Below are 18,653 nucleotides of genomic sequence, written 5' to 3' on the forward strand. Positions count from 1 at the left end.
TGTGGCTCTCTCAGTGACATCAGATGAAGTATTGTTACTCCCGAGTACATGAATATCATGACGCTTGGTTAAATTAACAAGTACCCATCTTGTTTCCCAAAAATGAACTCCTTGGAGTGACAAGGTTTATTTAACAGGTTAAAAATTAAATTATACACTCAAATTTACTTGTTTGAATAATCACCTACAGCAAAATCACTTATCTGTAAAAATCACCTTAAATGTCTCCACCACACGGCCAATTTTTTCCAAATGACAACAAAGAATTTGGTAAAACCAAAGGCTGCACATCCCTTTGGAGTTTGGGCTACAGTATTTCACAGAAAATGGTTGGAAAATGGTTGAAGTAAGCTCCTAAATGGCCCTTCTTGAGGCTCTGGGAGAGGCAGTGTGCCAGTACCTGGGCACTTTCCTCATTACACACTTGGGACCAATCCACTCAGAGGGTGGCCTCGCTTCCACTCAGCATGGCTGTGCTTGGACTTGGAGGAATGGGGCAGGTGCTCTAGGAGGTCCTCTGTAACCAGTTTCCTACAGGGTTAGGTTTCTCTGTTCTCAGAGACAGAGAAATGTATATAGAAGTCATATCTTTGATGCCTACTTTTTTTTTTTTTTTTTTTTTTTTTTTTTTTTTTTTTTGAGACGGAGTCTCGCTCTGTCACCCAGGCTGGAGTGCAGTGGCCGGATGTCAGCTCACTGCAAGCTCCGCCTCCCGGGTTCACGCCATTCTCCTGCCTCAGCCTCCCGAGTAGTTGGGACTACAGGCGCCCGCCACCTCGCCTGGCTAGTTTTTTGTATTTTTTAGTAGAGACGGGGTTTCACCGTGTTAGCCAGGATGGTCTCGATCTCCTGACCTCGTGATCCGCCCGTCTCGGCCTCCCAAAGTGCTGGGATTACAGGCGTGAGCCACCGCGCCCGGCCTGATGCCTACTTTTTACATTGAAAAAAGTGGCAGAGAACTTAACCACACTTACACATACCCTAGCCTGGTTGCGGCCTGCACATGAGCAGAGGTCAGGATTTCTCCTCTCCAGAATCCCACTGCCAGAGACCAGCTGGGATCCAAGCAGTTAAACAGCTTAATCCTAGGACTGTATGAAATAAAGGCTTATGGACCCTGATTTTACATTTCATTATTCATGTAATTAAGCAAATGATATGTTTCAATTAAGAATCCTATTTCTGCAGAACCTAAATTATAACAGAAATAGATCTTTAAAAAATTGCAAAACTACTTTTACAAAGCAGACATTTATTAACACCATTTTTTTTTTTTTGTAGAATTTCTAAAGAAACAAATTCAAGACAAAAATCCCTCCAGTAGGTAACAAAATAATCTATTGTTTCAATTCCTTCTGATCAAGTGACTTTATTCCATAAAACAGTACATCAGCTGGGTAGGTTCGGTCTCCTCTGGATGTGTGACAGTCATTATTTATTTGTTCTGTAAACATAAGTAGGATACAGTGACATTGTCATAACTAAATTTGAAGTAAATTAGTATTGTGACCTCCAAGGGCAGGTGTGAAACATGTTATCAGCACCTGAAACACCTTGTAGTGGTTTCACTAACATAAGTTAAAACATAAGAACTTAGGAAGAAAGTCTTCCCTCATTAATTTCTGACATAGTGCAGCTACATCTTCATCCTGGAACTTACGGACAAAGTACCTTCCTCTTAGAAAATCAAAGTGTTTTCACAGCAAGTTTAATAAATTAAAAATGTAGAGAAAAAAGGAACTAGTGAACAAAAGAATTCTCCAAGGTTCCCTTTTTAAATTAGTATGTTTAAATGTTACATGTGAATCAAAGCATTTCACAAGCACATGGCACATACTCAAGGCCCTAGAACCAAATGTCAACGTTTAGCAAATACAGCAGAATTTGTCTTTTCATTGTGAATTTTTTAAAGCAATAATTAAGTCCTGCATGAAACAGCCAAAGGAGCATTTGAGACAAAGTTACTGGTTCTTCACAATCAACTCTTTAAGGCATAATCGGAGGTAAGTGTGCTGAGACTTTTGGTCCCTTCTGCTATGTTCTCATATGCTCCCAAGGAAACAGACATGTCAGTTACTTGCCTGTTTCCATCTCTAGGTGTGGAAATGAGAAGTCTGGGTTTCTGGAAATTACAGAAATCAAGTCAGAAAAACCTGGCAAAAATATTAATACTCTGTTCTACAATTTGCCACAGTCACCTCATTTTGCAAATAAAATGACTACACAACTTTCAAGTACTCTAAAGCATCTTAATTTTTCACACCTCTGCAAAAAAATACTATATTGTTTTGCTAGACTCTTTGGTAGGACAGCTTTTACCTAATCTGATTTTTTGAAGACTGAAACTGAACAGCCTCATCTCATTTCTAATGAGATTTTAGACAAACTCATTTGATTTTATGACAAACTTCCTAGCTGCATATGTGCTGAGATTACGCTAGCAGTTTTGCAGGTGTTCAATCTGTCATACCTTGTTTACTGCCTACAAATGGGGGGTAGGGAGGAATGAATGCAACCATCCATTTCTGCAGTTGCATTTGAGGGTCCCCACAGAAAATCAGATTTGCTTCAATTCAACAGGGAAGAAATGGCTGAAAATATGTGGCCCCAGTTTTATTTCAGCTTGGAAGAAAAACACCTTAAAAGTAGTTATGAGAGAAGTAAACCCACATGGAAATATAAGGCAGGGTGAGAAGCCAGGAAGACTGCTAACGACAACATCAGGAGCTGGTTCAGTGCTCTGTACTCTGCAATTAAGACCAGCAGTTGTCTAAACAAGATAATCAAGAATTAGAACGATTAACATACACCCTACACCAGAATTAAGTGAGGTTATGTTCACTGCCTTGTTTGTCAATAAAGTAGCTGAGATCATGCAGATCAGGATTTTTGAGGGAAAGCTTTTAAAACGCTGTGATAAAGCCGTGCAAGTTAGCAGAAGTTCAGGAAAATCTGCAGAGGCCGTTCTTGCCCACATCTTTGCAGGTGAACAATTGTTTATCTTAGCCCCACATCATCTTGAGTTCAGCTACCACACACGCACACTAACAGGATGAGAACTGCTTGAAGCTCTTATTCCATGTTGCTCAAAGAGTGAAGCTGTGTGGGCATCGAGTCTGTCTGTGGGGTCAACTCACTAAGCTCGCTGATGGTGGTGGCCAGCAGGGTGTCCTGGGACACCACGGAGTCATCTGACTTGCAGGCTGTGTCTGCAGAACTGTTCTCCTGCATGGTAGGTACAGTGCCTTGGACTGCAGCCAGGTTGTGGAAATGGCCATTTTCTGCAAAAGACAGCAATTTATCCGAAAGTTTGGACGACACATACTCTTCGTCAGGCTGTTCAGTCTTGTGTCCGTCATCGTTCTTGGGTGAGCCATCTACAATGACAAGGAAAGACTTCCATGGAGTATTCTTATCGTGTATCTATAAGTTAAACACAAAACAAAAGTCACTGAATGTGTCTCTGAACAAGTGCATCTTTTAAAACAACAGTCCCTCTACAACTTCAATTTTCAACTTTCACTAATAAGTACCCGCCTGCCGCCACCCTCACTGTTACAGAGTAGTCATCGTGGATTGTGCTTTCCCTGGGCCTTGGGGCTTCATTCACTCCGTGAGTGTTCCACTGCAGAGACAACCCAAGGAGAAAGTACCTGTTGTCTCGTAACCACCTTGGAGAATGGTGGTAGGTATTTCTCTTTAGGGTTCCGTGTATCTAAGGGCAGCAGCTTGTTTCTCAAAAAAGCCAACCCATTGCTTACTGAGGTGTGCCGCCGAAGAGTGGACTTGTCGGTAAATGTCCGTCCGCACGCATTGCACATGAACGGCCTCTCCCCTGTGTGGATGCGGCGGTGACGCTGGAGGGCGTTGAGCTGGGTGAACTGCTTGCCGCACTGGTCACAGCAGTAGGGACGCTCCCCTGAGGCAGGGAGAAAGGAGACTGCTGGTGGGTCTCTTTGGCCTACTGTGCTTAATTCTGAATACACACTTGAATGAATGATGCTGCTGCAAACCACTGGGAAGCCTCAGCATCCAGCATAAGGAAGGTTATGTTGGGAACACCTTAAGGGCTACAAATCTATCTCTATAATACCAAGAATTTATGGCCTACACCAAAAAGGGGCCAAGACATGTGCCTGCAGCAGGTATTATAACTACAGGAATGACACCTGTTTTCCACAGTAATGGAGTTAAAATTACAAGTCCCCTAACAACTGAATATGCATGTGTGCGTGTGCATATACTAACATGTACAGATCATCCCTATGTCCACACATCCACATCCACTTCCTACATTCACACCATGACTAAGCTGTCTGTCCTTTTCAGTAAAAACTCCATGTAGCAAAAGGGACTTAGTCTTCTCCCATTGTAAGTGCTCCCACTTTTCAGTTTCTCTGAGTTAGAAACAATCTCTAAAAAAATGCTATTATCACATACAAAGTTTGGCCAGTTTTCTTCAAAAGCTTAGTTCCAAGTAATTTACTGGTAAATCTACAAGTTTTGGAATTTTTTTTTTTTTTTTTTGGCCAAACTAAACTCCCTTCCCTGGGACATTCCAACCATACCTGTGTGGACTTTAATATGCTGGTAGAGTGAATTCCGCTGGGCAAAAGTCCTGAAACATACTTCACATTTAAAGGGTTTGGATCCAGTATGGATTCTATTGTGGTGTTTTAAGTACTCCTTAGAAGCAAAACTCTTGCCACATGTTTCACACATAAAAGGTCTTTCACCTACATGAAAAAATGAAATAAAGTCATAAACAATACAGGCATGAAAAACCCATGGAACAGTAGGCCTACACTGTTAAAACCCACGTGAACTCCTCAAAAGTGCCTGTAGGCAGCATGTTACATTTTCTAGTAAAAACTATCATAAAATATACATGTAAGATGCTTGGTACTTACTGAAAGTTGGTGTAAAATATCCTTGGAAATTGCAAGAAAAATTCCATTTGACTAGAATCAAAGAGGTATTGTTTGTTCAGCTGGCTCACATTTTAGAAATTATTCCAAACAAGAAAATAATTTCACAACTTCTGTTTGGAGGAACTGCTGGATTATTTTCAAAGGAACACTTCTATGGATCTTTATCAGAATAACGGGGAAGTTGACAATGGATATATATCACTATTCTAGAGTAGCAACTCCAATCAACTTGATTGAATTGTAGGACAAAAGTTTTAAATACCATCTCACTTTTTGTAGTTTAATCCCACAAATCAGACTTACCAAATTATTAGCTGTGCCCCTGATTTCACAGACATCAAAATAAAAAGTGACTTTAATAAAATCTTACCATGTTAATATTCTTACCAAAGGACCAATTCTAACTTAATCCTTCATTATAACCTGACCTTGTCCCCAATCCCAAGCTTTCTTTAGACACCAATTCTACTCATTCTGTAGTCGTAACTCATGTCATTAAATGCTAATTTCATGACATTAAATGAGATTTGCATTTAATGACATGAATTATGACTTCAGAATGAGCAGAACTGGTGTCTAATCACACAGATGTGTCTAATGAGTCAGAGACATGTCATCTCTGTCTCACCTGCATTTGAACTTCAGACTTATAAGCCAGTGTTTACAAGTAAGAGTAAAAAATGCAAGCAGAGAAGAAACTTAGAAGAACTGGAACACTTCAGTGCTGTATGCTTCTGTATCTTCCACAAGATTCTGAACCTCAGGGTTACTGTGCTGAAGCAGAATAAAGCCAACTTAAATTTTCTCTGTCACATAATAAATCATAAAGACTTTGGAAAACAGAAATGAGATAATCCTACTACCTTAATATATCATAACAGCTTATTTTCTTCTGGTCTTTTATGTGCAGGTTTTCAATACAGTTGAGGTTAACTGTACGCTTAATTGTGCATTTTAAAGTTGAACATCCAAGCACAGACTTTTTCATGTCGTTCAGAGCCCTTACTCTGAATAGCCGGGTCATAAGCCAGGGTATAGATTTACCAGAGTTTACTGGAGCACTTCCTTGTGCTGTTTCCCATTCTTAGTTAATAAAAATAGCAAGAAGTGGGGATAACAGCATATAGCTCTTCCCATATGTTGGACAATTTCTTTAGGACAGAGTCTTAGAAAAAAAATTTTCAGTTAACAACAGTAAGAACTATTTTATATCTCTTGATACCTAAGACTTGCATGCCAGATCCTATGGCCTGGTGGTATGAAAGCCAAGGCCACATGCACACTAGCAACGAAGGCAGTGGGTGTATGTTTATTCATTTTGCTCACTTACTAGGAAAAGCTATATCATGGCTTGAACCTGCACCACCTTGACAGATGTCAACTTCAAAGTTAATCAATTGCATTTCCTTCTACATCTAGGAAAGACATTCAATCACAACAGCATGGGTATTTACCTGTGTGACACCTTTTATGATAAATCAGCATGTGGTTCTGAGTGAATCTTGCACCACATTCATCACAGACAAAAGGTTTTTCCCCTGTATGAATTCTGAAAGTACAACATTCAGATGATAACTTAGGATGTATTTCAAAGCTTACTTTGCAGTACAATTTCCACTCTATCTTGCAAAAATCATTTATTCCAAGAGACCTAATGAGAATGACTGTAGTGACAGGTCAAGAGCCCATAATCTCCATCCCAAAATAAACTGAGTTTCTGCACAAGGTCAATGGATCCACACATTTTCCCTAAGTCACTGACCGGAATGTTCATCTACACCTGCTCATAAGCCCTGCTGCTGGTGCTATAAGGCATGTGCAGGTAGAGACCAGGCCTTTGCAGATTTTTTAAAACACTAAAGACCACCATCTAATATTTGTAAAGCTATCTCATACAGAATAATCAGCCACAAACACCTTAGGAACTACTGCTGATTAAGTGTCACATGATCAAAAATGTTACTCTCATTTCCTAATATGACATAACCGGTAGAGAAAGGAGAACTGTTCTCAAAATGCTGAAGGTGGCATTTTTAAAATGCATAGGCATTTTAATGTCACAACTAGTATGAAGCAGCAATCAACCATAATTTACTGAGCACTTCCTAAACCAAGTATTTTTAACTTATTAGATAAAGTAAAAGATGAACACCATGCTACTAACCCAAGACTGACCTAGGTTTGAGGGCAGAACTAGAATAGAACAGAAAACAATGGCTTGTTGGGATTTCAAGAATAAACATACTAAGAACTATAAGGAAACTTACTTAAAAACATCACCACACACCTATAGTTCAGAAACATATTAAGAAACAGAAAGCATTGTCTGTCCAGATTCTGGAGTGTAGACTGCCCAGATGGCACTCCTTCCAAGCCTGAGAACCGAAAGACCAGAGACGAATCCTAAAGCCCTAAATGGCATCTCACTGAGGTCTCTACTGAGACTGTGGGACCTGGGGGGTTCACAGAACTCAAGATCTAAATGAAGAGTCAGGAAAGGAGAAATAAAGGCAACGAGGCCCAACTCTTCCTCCAGCACAGCGGGGAAAGCCCGTGGCCACTGTCGCAGTCCCACCAGGGGGACGTCCATGCCAGCAGGGGCGCCCCGGGGGTCTCAGAACAAGGGAGCAGAGCCATCATTCGCAGCCCCTCTACCGTGACAGAGAACTCAACGCTGTCTCGAAATAAGCCCCCAGGTTTGGAGCGGAGAAATTAAGCAGTGAGACATCACTGGGTCCAAATCCCAGGACGACCTCAGTGCTTGACACGCCCTTCCAGTGCGCAGGGACCCATCTGGACGGCTCCACGCGTACCTCATGTGCGTCTTGAGCGCAGACGGCTGTGAGAACCTGGCGCCGCACTCAGTGCAGCCGTAGGGCCTGTCTCCCGTGTGTGTGCGCTCGTGCAGCCGCAGCGCAGTCTTGGAGCTCAGGCCCTTTCCGCACTGGCCGCAGCGGTGCCGCTCGCCTCCACCCTCGTGCACCTGCAGCACGTGCCGCTTCACGTCCTTCTTGCGCTTGAACTTCTTGCCGCACAGCTCGCATGGGAAGTGGCGCTCGCTGCTGTGCACGTGGCGCTGGTGGCTCTTCAGGTTGCAGCGGTTGGCGAAGGTCTGGCCGCAGGTGTCGCAGCGGTACACCACTTCGGTGGCCACGCCGTGGCGGTGCTTGCTGTGCTTCAGGAAGCTCTTCTCATACAGAAACGCCTTCTCGCAAATGCTGCACTTAAAGTTGCTCTTCTTCTTCTCCCCTTCTTCGTCCTCCTCCTCCTCCTCCTCCTCTTCCTCCTCCGGCCCTGCTTTCTTCGACACTTCCTCCAACTCAGCACCCACCTGGCAACCCTCATTTTTGGAAATTGGCTCCATCTCTGTGCCCACCCTGTCCGGGCTTTGGTCCTGGGGACACCTGTAGTCCCCCATGTCACCCTCAGCACTTTTCTGCTGCTCTCGGAGTCTTCTCGTATATTTCTTTTTAGGGATCTCCACAAAGACCTTCCTCCCAGCCAACCTTCCACTAGCTCTCCTGATTTTAGGGTAGGGAGGCTTAACTACCTCTTTCTTCTTGTCTAGTTTGTCCTTGGACTTCTTTGGTGGCAAATCTGAAGACATGCCATTGCTGGCTATCTCTCCTGGGTAGCCCAAGGAATCCGTGAGACCATTGGGGTGAGGGCCATCCATGGCCACACTTGCCCTGGGGGCAGGAGCAGCACTAACTTGGGAGCCACTGCTCACCTCCACCTCCTGGGACTCTGAGAAATTTTGCAACTCCAAAAGTACCGACTCTAACATCTGTTTTTTTAACTGAAAACAAGTTTCTGATAAGTCCAAACATTTCAGCTTTTCAGCCATTTCCAGCATTCGCTGCACCCGATCTTCTTCCACCTGTACCTTTGCAGTGTAGACAAACTCAAGAAATGAAGCAAAGTCAGCAACCTGCACTTCATTTAAGTAGACATTAGTCCTAGTACCATCCCCACTCTTCTCGTTAAGGAACACTTCCTTAAAAAACTTGCTGGTGGCAGCCAGCACTGCCTTATGGGCCATGAAGTCTTTGCGGACGCCCTGATACTCCACGCTGACTGTCACATCACACAGGTGACCCAGGAGGCGAAGCTCATGCATCTCATGCAGTAGGTTAAATGGGGAGGATTTGGATTCCAGCAGAACCGCACCGCTTTCCATCTTTCTTCCTTCCAAAAACAGCTTTGAAAAAGAAACAAGAATTATGCATGAGCAACCACTGAAGCAAAAGGACTAAAATTTATGAGGATTCCTTCAGTACTTGAGAAGATACAGACTCATTAACAATCTAGCATTACTCAGGTAAAGATTCGAATGACATTTTACTTCTTAGCACAGTTTTCTAAAGTGAAGTTCCTCATGCATTTTCCTAAGGTAATAAATTGGCATGAAAAAAATAGTGTATTCTAAGATTTGCTCCAGTGATAAACAAATGATGGAAGCTGTGATTAGTGAAATACATTAACACAGTATTTTGCTCACCAAGGTCACTGTCTAATTTGCTTACAAATATAGACCCCAAAACTGTAAAAGAATTCATGGCAACAATAACGTCTAGTTCTTTGATCAGGACACCAGATAATTAAAACTCATAGCCACCACCATCTGGGAGCAAATCCAAAACCTTAGGGAATCATTTCTGCCTTTGAAAAGAACCAACTAAATAACTACTTTCCATGAGGAAAACTCGGAAAAGTAGTTCCCAACATCCTAAACTCCTCGTAATTTGAATTATTGTTACTCTACTGAAATAATGCAAGTTCCACAGCTTTTACAAGCTGTGTTCCTTTGAGCAAGCAACTTCTCTGAACCCATTTCCTCCTCTGAAGAAGGCTGACCGGCTGTTACCAGGGTTCCATGAGCCTGAAACTTGCTGGCTAATTGTTATTGGTTTCCCACACACAGGCCAAGGTGCTACAGTGATCCCCATTTCATAGATGAGGACCTAACAGGGTAAAGTCAATGGCTGGTTGGCATCTGAGCCAGGCCCTGGTAGGACTCCGGATTCAACTCAAACTACTCAACACCCTCTTCCCCTCAGCCTCGCCAAAGAGGCAAAGGGCTATCATTAGCCCCTAAATCTTTCCACTGCAGTGGGTATGCAAATTTCACCAACCCCACCCAAGGCCTCCAGATACATTCACCCGCATCATCATTTGTGCTGCTTTCCCCCAACTCCCTGAATATGTTTTCTCCACGAAGTTCGTTCCTGCCCTTCAGTTCCTGAATCTAGCTAGCTTCCTTTTTAATTCCTGTTACCATCCATCCAAAGCACGGTGCCTTCCTTCTAGCCTCCTTCGTCCAGATCACAGATGTCACCTCAGATTCACCATGTCTAGAAAAAAACTTGTCATCATCTTCCCTGCAAAACCAGTCCCACTCCTCTCCCCTTCTCTGGTCTCATCAAAGTTACCGCTCCCTACAACCACCAGTCCCCCAAACATGCAAAAGACTGCTCTCTGGGAGTTCCGCTGTAAACAAGTACCTATGAGGTTTTTTGGGGGTTTTTTTTTGTTTTTTTTGTTTTTGTTTTTGTTTTTGAGACGGAGTCTCGCTCTGTCGCCCAGGCTGGAGTGCAGTGGCACGATCTCGGCTCACTGCAAGCTCCACCTCCCGGGTTCACGCCATTCTCCTGCCTCAGCCTCCCGAGTAGCTGGGACTACAGGCGCCCGCCACCACGCCCAGCTAATTTTTTTTGTATTTTTAGTAGAAACGGGGTTTCACCTTGTTAGCCAGGATGGTCTCGATGATCTCCTGACCTCGTGATTCGCCCGCCTCGGCCTCCCAAAGTGCTGGGATTACAGGCGTGAGCCACCACGCCCGGCCTACCTATGAGGTTTGATCAATGTCGCCTGAAGGAGACGCCACAGTAAACTGTGAGAACACTGACAAAGCCTAAGCAAGGGATCTATAAGAGTGGGGCGGGGTTTCAGTGGTCCCAGCCCCAGCCTGGGGAAACAAGGCTGCAGAGGGCTGTCAGCCTGATGCCCATACACACTGCCAGCCCTGACTTCCCCAGACCTCTGCCAACAGGGCCCTCGAGGGGACCTGATTTCTCAATCAACAAAGTGGGTCTGAGCGCGATTTCCTATGTTGCTTGGCTACTGGAGTGCAGACACTGGAAGTGGCGACAGGGCCGTCTGCGGCCGGTGACAGCTGCGTGTCCGCCGAAGCTCATTGGCATTCTGGCCGCCTCCCAGTGCGCCCGGCATCTGCACCAACGTCGGCGGCCCCTGAATCCCCGAGGCTCACGGGGCCAGAACCCTTCCCAGGAGACGCTGCTACCGGCAGCCCCGTCCACGGCCACAGGGGCCGGGCTTCCAGGAGGGCTTAAAGCCGCCGCTGTCCTCGCCATCCTCACGGCACCTCCCACCCTGCCCGCGCCACTTGGCCTCCCCAGCGCCCGGACGCCGCTTGGCCACTCCAAAGACCACCCGGAGTACAAACTACTGCAGCCACAGAGAAGCCCCTCCTCGTCCTGACGCGCCGCCTCCCAACGCGGGCATCCGGGGCCGCGTGGATCAGGCCCTCGGGCCGCCCCCTGCCCCCGCTCCCGCATCCCCGAGACCCCGCAGTTCCTCAGAGCAGCCGGGGAGCGCGGACGACAGGAAGGCGGCGGCGGGCGGCGAGGGGCCGGGGCCAGGCCTGCGGGCCACGCACTCACCTTCCAGCCGGCGCCCCCGCTGCCGCCCCTGTCCGCTGGACCAGGCCGGTAGGAACGGCCGGCCCGGCTGGGCGGGGCGTGGTACCCTGCGCGGGCACCGCCGATTGGTCACTGAAGGCCCCTCCCCTACCGCGGTCGGCCCCGCCCCTGGCGGGGCTGAGGAAGCGGCTGAGCGCGCAAGTCGGGCAGCGTAGCTGTTTAGGCAGAGTTACCTGATCTGACGTACACGGGGCCGCGCGACTGACTGGCGACCCCGGATTGCGTCACCCGCCGCATTGCGTCACCCGCCGCGAGCCAAGACCTGCGCCGGCGCAGGAGACACCGACGTCTGCACTGCGGCACGCCACAGCGGGGCGGAGCCAGTCGCGAAAGGTCACGTGAGCGTTCGAGGCGCGTGGTCACTTTCGCGTCCGTTCCTGGCTTCTGGCCGCGGGGCGCCAGAGCTTCCTTGTCCCAGCAGCCTGCGGTCAGGGTGTGCCCTGCAGTTCGCTTCCTACTAAGAGCTGCTCAGGTCCCCGAGGCCGAGCGCACCCGCAGGGCACCGTGGCCACGCGAGGGACCTCGCGTAAAGCCGGGCTTGGAGCTGGCACTCGCCGTGGCTATTGGGGGTGCAGCCGCGCGCAGATGCCTCTACGGTTGCTGGAGAACAGGCGCCAGGCGGGGCGCGGCGCTCTCCTCTGGGGTGCTTTTTCCACGGTGCCCCCGCCCCTGCTGGGGGACCCGGCGCGCCAGGAGCCGGGACTGCACCCTGAGGTCTTTATTGCAGGGCTTTATTTTTCCAGGAGTTCCCTGTCACTACAGAATTCCTCAGAGACCCATCCACTCTTCTGGGGAAAGCACAATTAATGCCCTAAGATTCGCTGACTCCTCGAAATCTTGCTGTTTCCACCAATTCTTGCTCAATACTAACTAAAGCCCGCTTTGAAACACCTGCCTTAAGTCAGACTTCCAGTTCTCCATAAACTGACTGCCTTTTGCTCCCAACCATTGCTAAAGCTTTGCCAGGTCATGCTGTCCCTTACTGTGGCCCGCAGTTAACTCAGCCTTGTCTTATCGATAGGTTGAGTTTGTAATGTTTGGGGACTGTCAAGACAAGTACAAATTTAAAATAAGAGGTTTATTACTTCCTGTTGAAAATAAAAGATTTCCCTCCCTTTTTCTTTGAACATTTACTTTTAGAAAACTGGTAATTAGTGTACGTACTTTTTCCACTCTTTGAAATATATAAATCCTTTTGAAGACTAGGCCTTTTTGTCCGCTTTTTAACCTAGATACATGTTTCTCTAGGACCTTAAGTATCAAGGGAACTAATGCCCCTATCTCCCAGTTTTAATGGGAGAGTAGGAGCCTAACTTCAGTGGGCCCTTTGCTCCAACTTACAAAATTATCTCATAAAGATACAAGTTTCTTTTTCCTCTAGATAAAGCCAATTGGCTAACACAAAGGATCACCCCAATATCAGGTTAGATGAACTGTGTGTGATGAAAAGTGCTGCCAAGTTCCTTTGAGAACTACTTATTGTTTATCTTGAAAACGTGTGTAATGGATTGCTTGGCTGCACAAAAGAGTGGGGTTTCTGTCTTTGCAGTTTCTTAGTGGATTGCCTGTGATGGGTATCACATTCTAGTTTAATGCTTATTCAATTAAAAAGTGTTTTCTTTCTCCACTACCTTTCTGAAGAGGGTTGGGAGATTGTACTTTTAATTGTATTTCCTGAACAGGAGCCAAGTTCCCACACATAGTAGGTGCTCAATAAATATTTGAAGAATGAATGAGTGACAGAAATCTTTCTTAGGCCGACTCTCTTTATATTTGCATTCCATGATTTGAAGAAATTGGAATGGATGCAGTTTTCACTCATGGCTCCAGCAGGCCTGGAATCATGTTTTATGATTTTGTTTTGCATTACAAAAAGGTGGCCAGGCACGGTGGCTCACGCTTGTAATCCCAGCACTTTGGGAGGCTGGGGTGGGCTGATCACTTGAGGTCAGGAGTTGAAGACCAGCCTGGCCAACATGGTGAAACCCCGTCTCTGCTAAAATACAAAAATTAGGCCGAGTACGGTGGCGCGCACCTGTAATTCTAGTACTTTGGGAGGGCGAAGTGGGCGGATCACCTGAGGTCAGAAGTTCCAGACCAGCCTGGCCAACATGGTGAAACCCCTTCTCTACTGAAAATACAAAAAGTAGCCAGGTGAGGTGGCACATGCCTGTAATCCCAGCTATTCAGGAGGCTGAGGCAGAAGAATCGCTTCAACACGGGAGGTAGAGGTTGCAGTGAGAGGAGATTGTGCCACTGCATTCCAGCCTGGGCAACAGAGCGAAACTCTGTCTCAAAAAAACAAAACAAAATTAGCCGGGAGTGGTGGCAGGCACTTGTAATCCCAGATGCTCAGGAGGCTGAGGCAGTAGAGTCACTTGAACCCAGGAGATGGAGGTTGCAGTGAGCTTAGATCATGCCATTCCACTCCAGCCTGGGCAATAGAACGAGACTCCATCTCTGATTACATTAGCTAGCATTCAATGCTGAAAGGATTGCTTTAGTTGAGTGTCTTAATAGCTTTAATGCCTAACCAAAGAAAGAAACAGCATATGATAATCATATATTTTATATTAAAATTATCTTTAGAAATGCTACAGGAATTTATAAACTAGATCAGGTTCCAAGGTAGAAATTACAACAAGCTTATTCAAAGTAACTTCTGGAAATGAATAAGGTAAAAAACACCAGCCTAACACAAAAGTAGCAAAGTATATGGTAAACTAAAAATAAAATTCTAAGCCTCCCAGCTGACTGAACAGACTCCTTCTTGGCCAAGAGGGAGAAAATAAACCTTAAAAACCGAGTTCCTGGCCATGATGGAACAAGAGGTTGGACAGGCCTCATTTCTGTGCATCACCCATCCTAGCATTAAGGTTAATATAGAGGTCATAAGACTCACGGACTCTGTGGCAATACTAAATGATAAACAATGAAGGGCCATGCCCGGCAAGGGTTGTCACGCACCTCTACACTTCAGGAAGAAACTATGCCCTAACTGCCACAAGGTTTTTATTCTCTAGTAGCCAAACAAGCACTGGCTTCTAGATAAGCAATATTCAAACACTGTGCATGTCATCCACCTCCACATGCTGACGCCCCCCATCCCCCGCCATGCCACTTCCACAAATAATTACTACTTTGATTGGACCAGAGGCTGACTGCAGTAACTTTTTCCTGATGGGAAACAACCGAACAGGGGCTGATTCTGGCGGTTTACAGAGGCTGCACACAAGTGCATTAGTGTCCTGAAAAGACCTTTCAACATATAGGGTTAAGTGTAATACATGAATACATGTAAATGCTAAGAGTCCACCCCAGAGTAAACATAGGTCACCTGTAACATGCATGTTTGTCCAGTAAGCATGGGTCAGGATCCGTTTCATGAATATTCATAGCTCTTCCTGTACTTGGCTAAGCCCTTCAGCTTGAATGCCTGTCTTAGGCCCCCTTCCCTCCAGGTGCCTGCCTTTTGAGCTTCTGCCAGAGGCTATGCTTCCCAGCCTGTCAGAAGGGCCACCTTGCAGGTTATCACCCTTTGAAGAAATAAAGCTCTCCTTTCTAAGTTTATGTTTGTTATTTTTTAAAAAATAATACGAATAGACAATTCACTTGAGAGTGTGAATGGCATACTTCACTGACAATGGAATACTATAAAAACAATAATAAACCACTGATAAAACATGAAACTGACAAATACAGTGTTTCATGCTGCAGAACTCTGCACGAGGAAAGTACACGGGAGTGAACTTTTATGTAAGGGCGTTCACTGCAGTGCACTTTTATTAGTGAAACTTTGGAAACAATCCCACCTATAAGAAGATGGTCAATAATTTGATATATCCAAGCACTGGATTATTATGCCGGTCATTAAAACAACGTTTAAAAATATGTGTAATAGCTTGGGGAAATGCTCACCATGTTACAATGAGTAAAGACGGCTACACTATTTTACACAGGGCCTGATTTGGTTTGAAAACAAATCTATAGAAATAGACTGGAAAGAAATGTATCAAATTCTAAACCGCGCTAGGAAGAACGCGGAAGCACGCGCAACCCCGGCGCCCTACCCACTAGACGTCCTCGCTGTCCCTCACCTGCACGGCGGGCGCACGCTCACAGGCTCGTGAGGGCGCGGCCGGTGGGTCAGGCTGGGCGGCGCTCCCCGCCCATTGGCTGTCCCGTAGTCCGGCCCCGCCTCTCCCCGCCTTCTGGAGCTGCTGGTATCGTTCCTTCCAGGGCTCCTTGGAGACGGAGGGCGGGGTTAGGGCGCCGGAGTCACATGGTGCGCGCCACCGCGGGATTACTAGCTGACAAAAGCGTCCTCCGAAGGGTCCTGAGCGGTCGCAGGGTAGTGACGTCGGCTGTATCCGGGAGACTGGAACCTGCGGTTGAGTGCCAAACCAGCACGACCCCCTGCGTCTTGGTTTCGGACTGGTGGCCAGCGGGGTCTGGGCTGTGGTTTTACCCAGCTCCTTTGCGGAGCTGCTGTCCTTTCCTCAACATCCCTACTCTGCTGGGCAGCCTACCTCGGTCAGCACGTCCCGGCGAGAGCTGCTTAGGGCGTGGCGTTCTTGTCATGGGGGAAGAGCAGCCCTCAGAAGAGCGGCGGCCGCGCTCACAGGGAGCCCGGCTCGGGAGAGGGAGCCCCAGGAGGCGTGTGGGCTCTGATCGAGAAAGAACGCCACTGCCTCGTGGGGGCTCTTCCTAATGTGCAGATTCCAAGGCTCTACAGTGCTGCAAAATAGATTACAGTCCAACATCAAATTAAGCAGCTGGGGTTCAATTCAACAGTTGAGTTTTAACACACGCCTTAACCTGCTTTAAAATTGGGCAAGGTGTCACAATGTTAAGCCATTTCTCACAAGGCTCGTTGGTTATGTGTAAGATTTTTTGTTTTTTGATACGGAGTCTCACTGTCGCCCAGACTGGAAGGCAGTGGCGCGATCTTGGTTGACTGCAACCTTCGCCTCCTGGGTTCAAGCGATTCTCCTGCCTCAGTTTCCCGAGTAGCTGGGATTACAGGCGCCTGCCACCACGCCCAGCTAATTTTTCTATTTTTAGTAGAGATGGGGTTTCGCCTTTTTGACAGGCTGGTCTTAAGTTTTGCATCATGGATCCCTCCTCTTACCTAGTCGCAGGCTTTTGTCTACAGGACAAAGTAACTTTCTCCAGTTTTCTGTTTGCTCTTTAAAGGAGAGACTGGGCCCTAAGTTGGCAAGGTGGTAGGGGAGGCAGGGCTGGTGTTTAAGGTCGACCAAAGCAGCATCTAAATCTGCTCTTCCCCCAAATTGTCCAAATCAGCAGCAACAGGTGTGCACCTTCCAAACTTGCAGCAGACCACATTCAGAAGTTTCTTGATTTCCTGGTGTTCTGGGCATAGCTGGATCAGAGGTAACGGGTTCACTAGGACTCCTCAGCTTCACTTAATGTCTATTTCAGCTCCCCCGGCCTTCCAATGTCTCTTCCAGATATCTCCAAGCTACTCTCCCCTTCATCTCCTCCGCCCCCAGGCCCCAACTCCTGCCCCTCCCACCCCAGCCCCTGTTCTCCCTGCCCACCCCGTACCCCACTGGAGTGGGTTTTCATCAAACCCAAATCAAAGAAACCAACAGACCTTGCTGTCACCACTACTCCAGTACCTGGAAGTTGAAGCGAGGGAGAGCCGGTGAAACACAGAAAGCAGAACGCCTTCTGTTCTTCACACCACAGGGTTTGTGGACGTGGCCACTATAAGAACAAACTCGCACTGCGTGCTGATTACACTCCTCAGCATAATTAATTTCTTAAACTTTCTAGAATAACTTAAAATTTACAAAAAGTTGTAAACATAAAAACCAGTAAACTCTTCACCTTCATCTGCCTTATAATTAAGGCAGCGGCAGCGCGCTGGACAGAACGGGAGGGGCTTGCGCTTTCCGCCGTTGGGAAACCCCACCCACAGGGACGAGCCAAGCCATCTGCCTGTAACTGCTGCACGGCCGGTTGGTGATGTGTCCCAGAAACGAAGGAGAAGGGTGCCACGCACACCTGTCTTGCCTTCCCGGGTGGCGGGGGCATGGCAAGGGCGGAGCTTCCCGCTGTGCCCTGAGTCCGCCGGCAACCAGGCTAGTGTGGGTGGGGACGCAGTGCCCTGTGCCCTATCCGCCCTGCCCACTGGGGGTCTGGCCCGGACCTGAGGGGCAGTAGTTGGGGCCGACCTGTGTCCTCTGGCCCTAATAGTGAACACAGTCTGCCCCATTCAAATCCTTTTCCTCTCTTAGGATTACTGCTGTGTGTCAGTGTCACACACCCCAAACTGATAATGGCTTAAGATGAGATTTATTTCTCATTTAAAAATAAGTCTTAGGTTGAGTGAGCTGGGCCTATTTTGGTGTTTACACATGGGACCTAGGCTCCTTTTAGCTTAGCACTATCCTACCTCTAGGGTATAGCTGCGCTGTTCTCTTGGCCAAGACTGAGCCAGAGCCTGTGGTCAGGTCAGCATAACCTTTCCAGGCAGCAGGATAGAGGGGGGAAGAAAGGGTCTGTTGAAGGAAAATTCCCACAAGTTCAGTCCTTGTATTACATTGGCCAGAACTTAATCACGTCAGGCCTAGCTACAAAGTGAATGAGAAAGTCAAGTATTTAAGATGGGTCCCTTGTCTCTCAAAACACTGGCTTTCAGATCATAGAGAAGGGAAGGGGTGTCAAGAGGAAACAGCTGTGCTCATCAGAATTCTTACCCTTCTCAAAATTTCCCATTCCAATATCTTGACTACCCTATCCCAAACCTAGCACACTCTTACCAAAGACAACTGGGGAAGCTGCAGCATGGCAGGCACATCATCTATTGGTCCAACTTCTACAGGGTTTTCTATTCTTTACATTGGAGAAATGCAATTGGGTTTGGCCTTTAGGATCAGTAAAAGCAGCTTCTAGTTCTGATGTCCTCCATCACAGTTTCAGTGCTTCTTCCTCTCAGAATCAGTACTGATTCACTTTCTCTTTATGAATGAGT

At 46.8% G+C, this 18,653-nt stretch overlaps 1 protein-coding gene across 4 annotated transcripts; it reads right to left on the reverse strand.

Moving 5' to 3' along the window:
• Positions 1-1,235: 1,235 nt before the first annotated feature.
• On the reverse strand, positions 1,236-11,860 carry GZF1 (GDNF inducible zinc finger protein 1). 4 transcript variants are annotated; one of them, XM_077951095.1, is made up of 6 exons: positions 11,827-11,860; positions 7,745-9,132; positions 6,386-6,480; positions 4,569-4,736; positions 3,762-3,919; positions 1,236-3,377 (listed from the first exon to the last, which is right to left on the reverse strand). In XM_077951095.1, the coding sequence occupies exons 2-6, from the start codon at positions 9,109-9,111 to the stop codon at positions 3,129-3,131; spliced, it is 2,037 nt and encodes a 678-aa protein (XP_077807221.1). In that variant the 5' UTR covers positions 9,112-9,132; positions 11,827-11,860; the 3' UTR covers positions 1,236-3,128. The 4 variants fall into 4 exon arrangements, with proteins under 4 accessions (XP_077807221.1, XP_015005085.2, XP_015005086.2 ...); XM_015149599.3 differs by having other exon boundaries at positions 1,236-3,423; XM_015149600.3 differs by lacking the exon at positions 11,827-11,860 and adding an exon at positions 11,615-11,670.
• Between the last annotated feature and the right edge of the window lie 6,793 nt (positions 11,861-18,653).

The sequence above is a fragment of the Macaca mulatta genome, chromosome 10 (assembly GCF_049350105.2).
Source record: "Macaca mulatta isolate MMU2019108-1 chromosome 10, T2T-MMU8v2.0, whole genome shotgun sequence".
In the NCBI taxonomy this organism is placed as follows: domain Eukaryota; kingdom Metazoa; phylum Chordata; class Mammalia; order Primates; family Cercopithecidae; genus Macaca; species Macaca mulatta.

What these genes read in the sequence shown, in the direction of transcription:
- GZF1 (XM_015149599.3), bottom strand. Translation starts at nt 9,111, where the DNA reads ATGGAAAGCGGTGCGGTTCTGCTGGAATCCAAATCCTCCCCATTTAAC. An exon ending in GCATATTAAAGTCCACACAG is followed by an intron (nt 3,920 to 4,568) that starts GTATGGTTGGAA and finishes TCCCTGCCTCAG; the next exon opens with GGGAGCGTCCCTACTGCTGT. An exon ending in CTCTTCGGCGGCACACCTCA is followed by an intron (nt 3,424 to 3,761) that starts GTAAGCAATGGG and finishes TTTAACTTATAG; the next exon opens with ATACACGATAAGAATACTCC.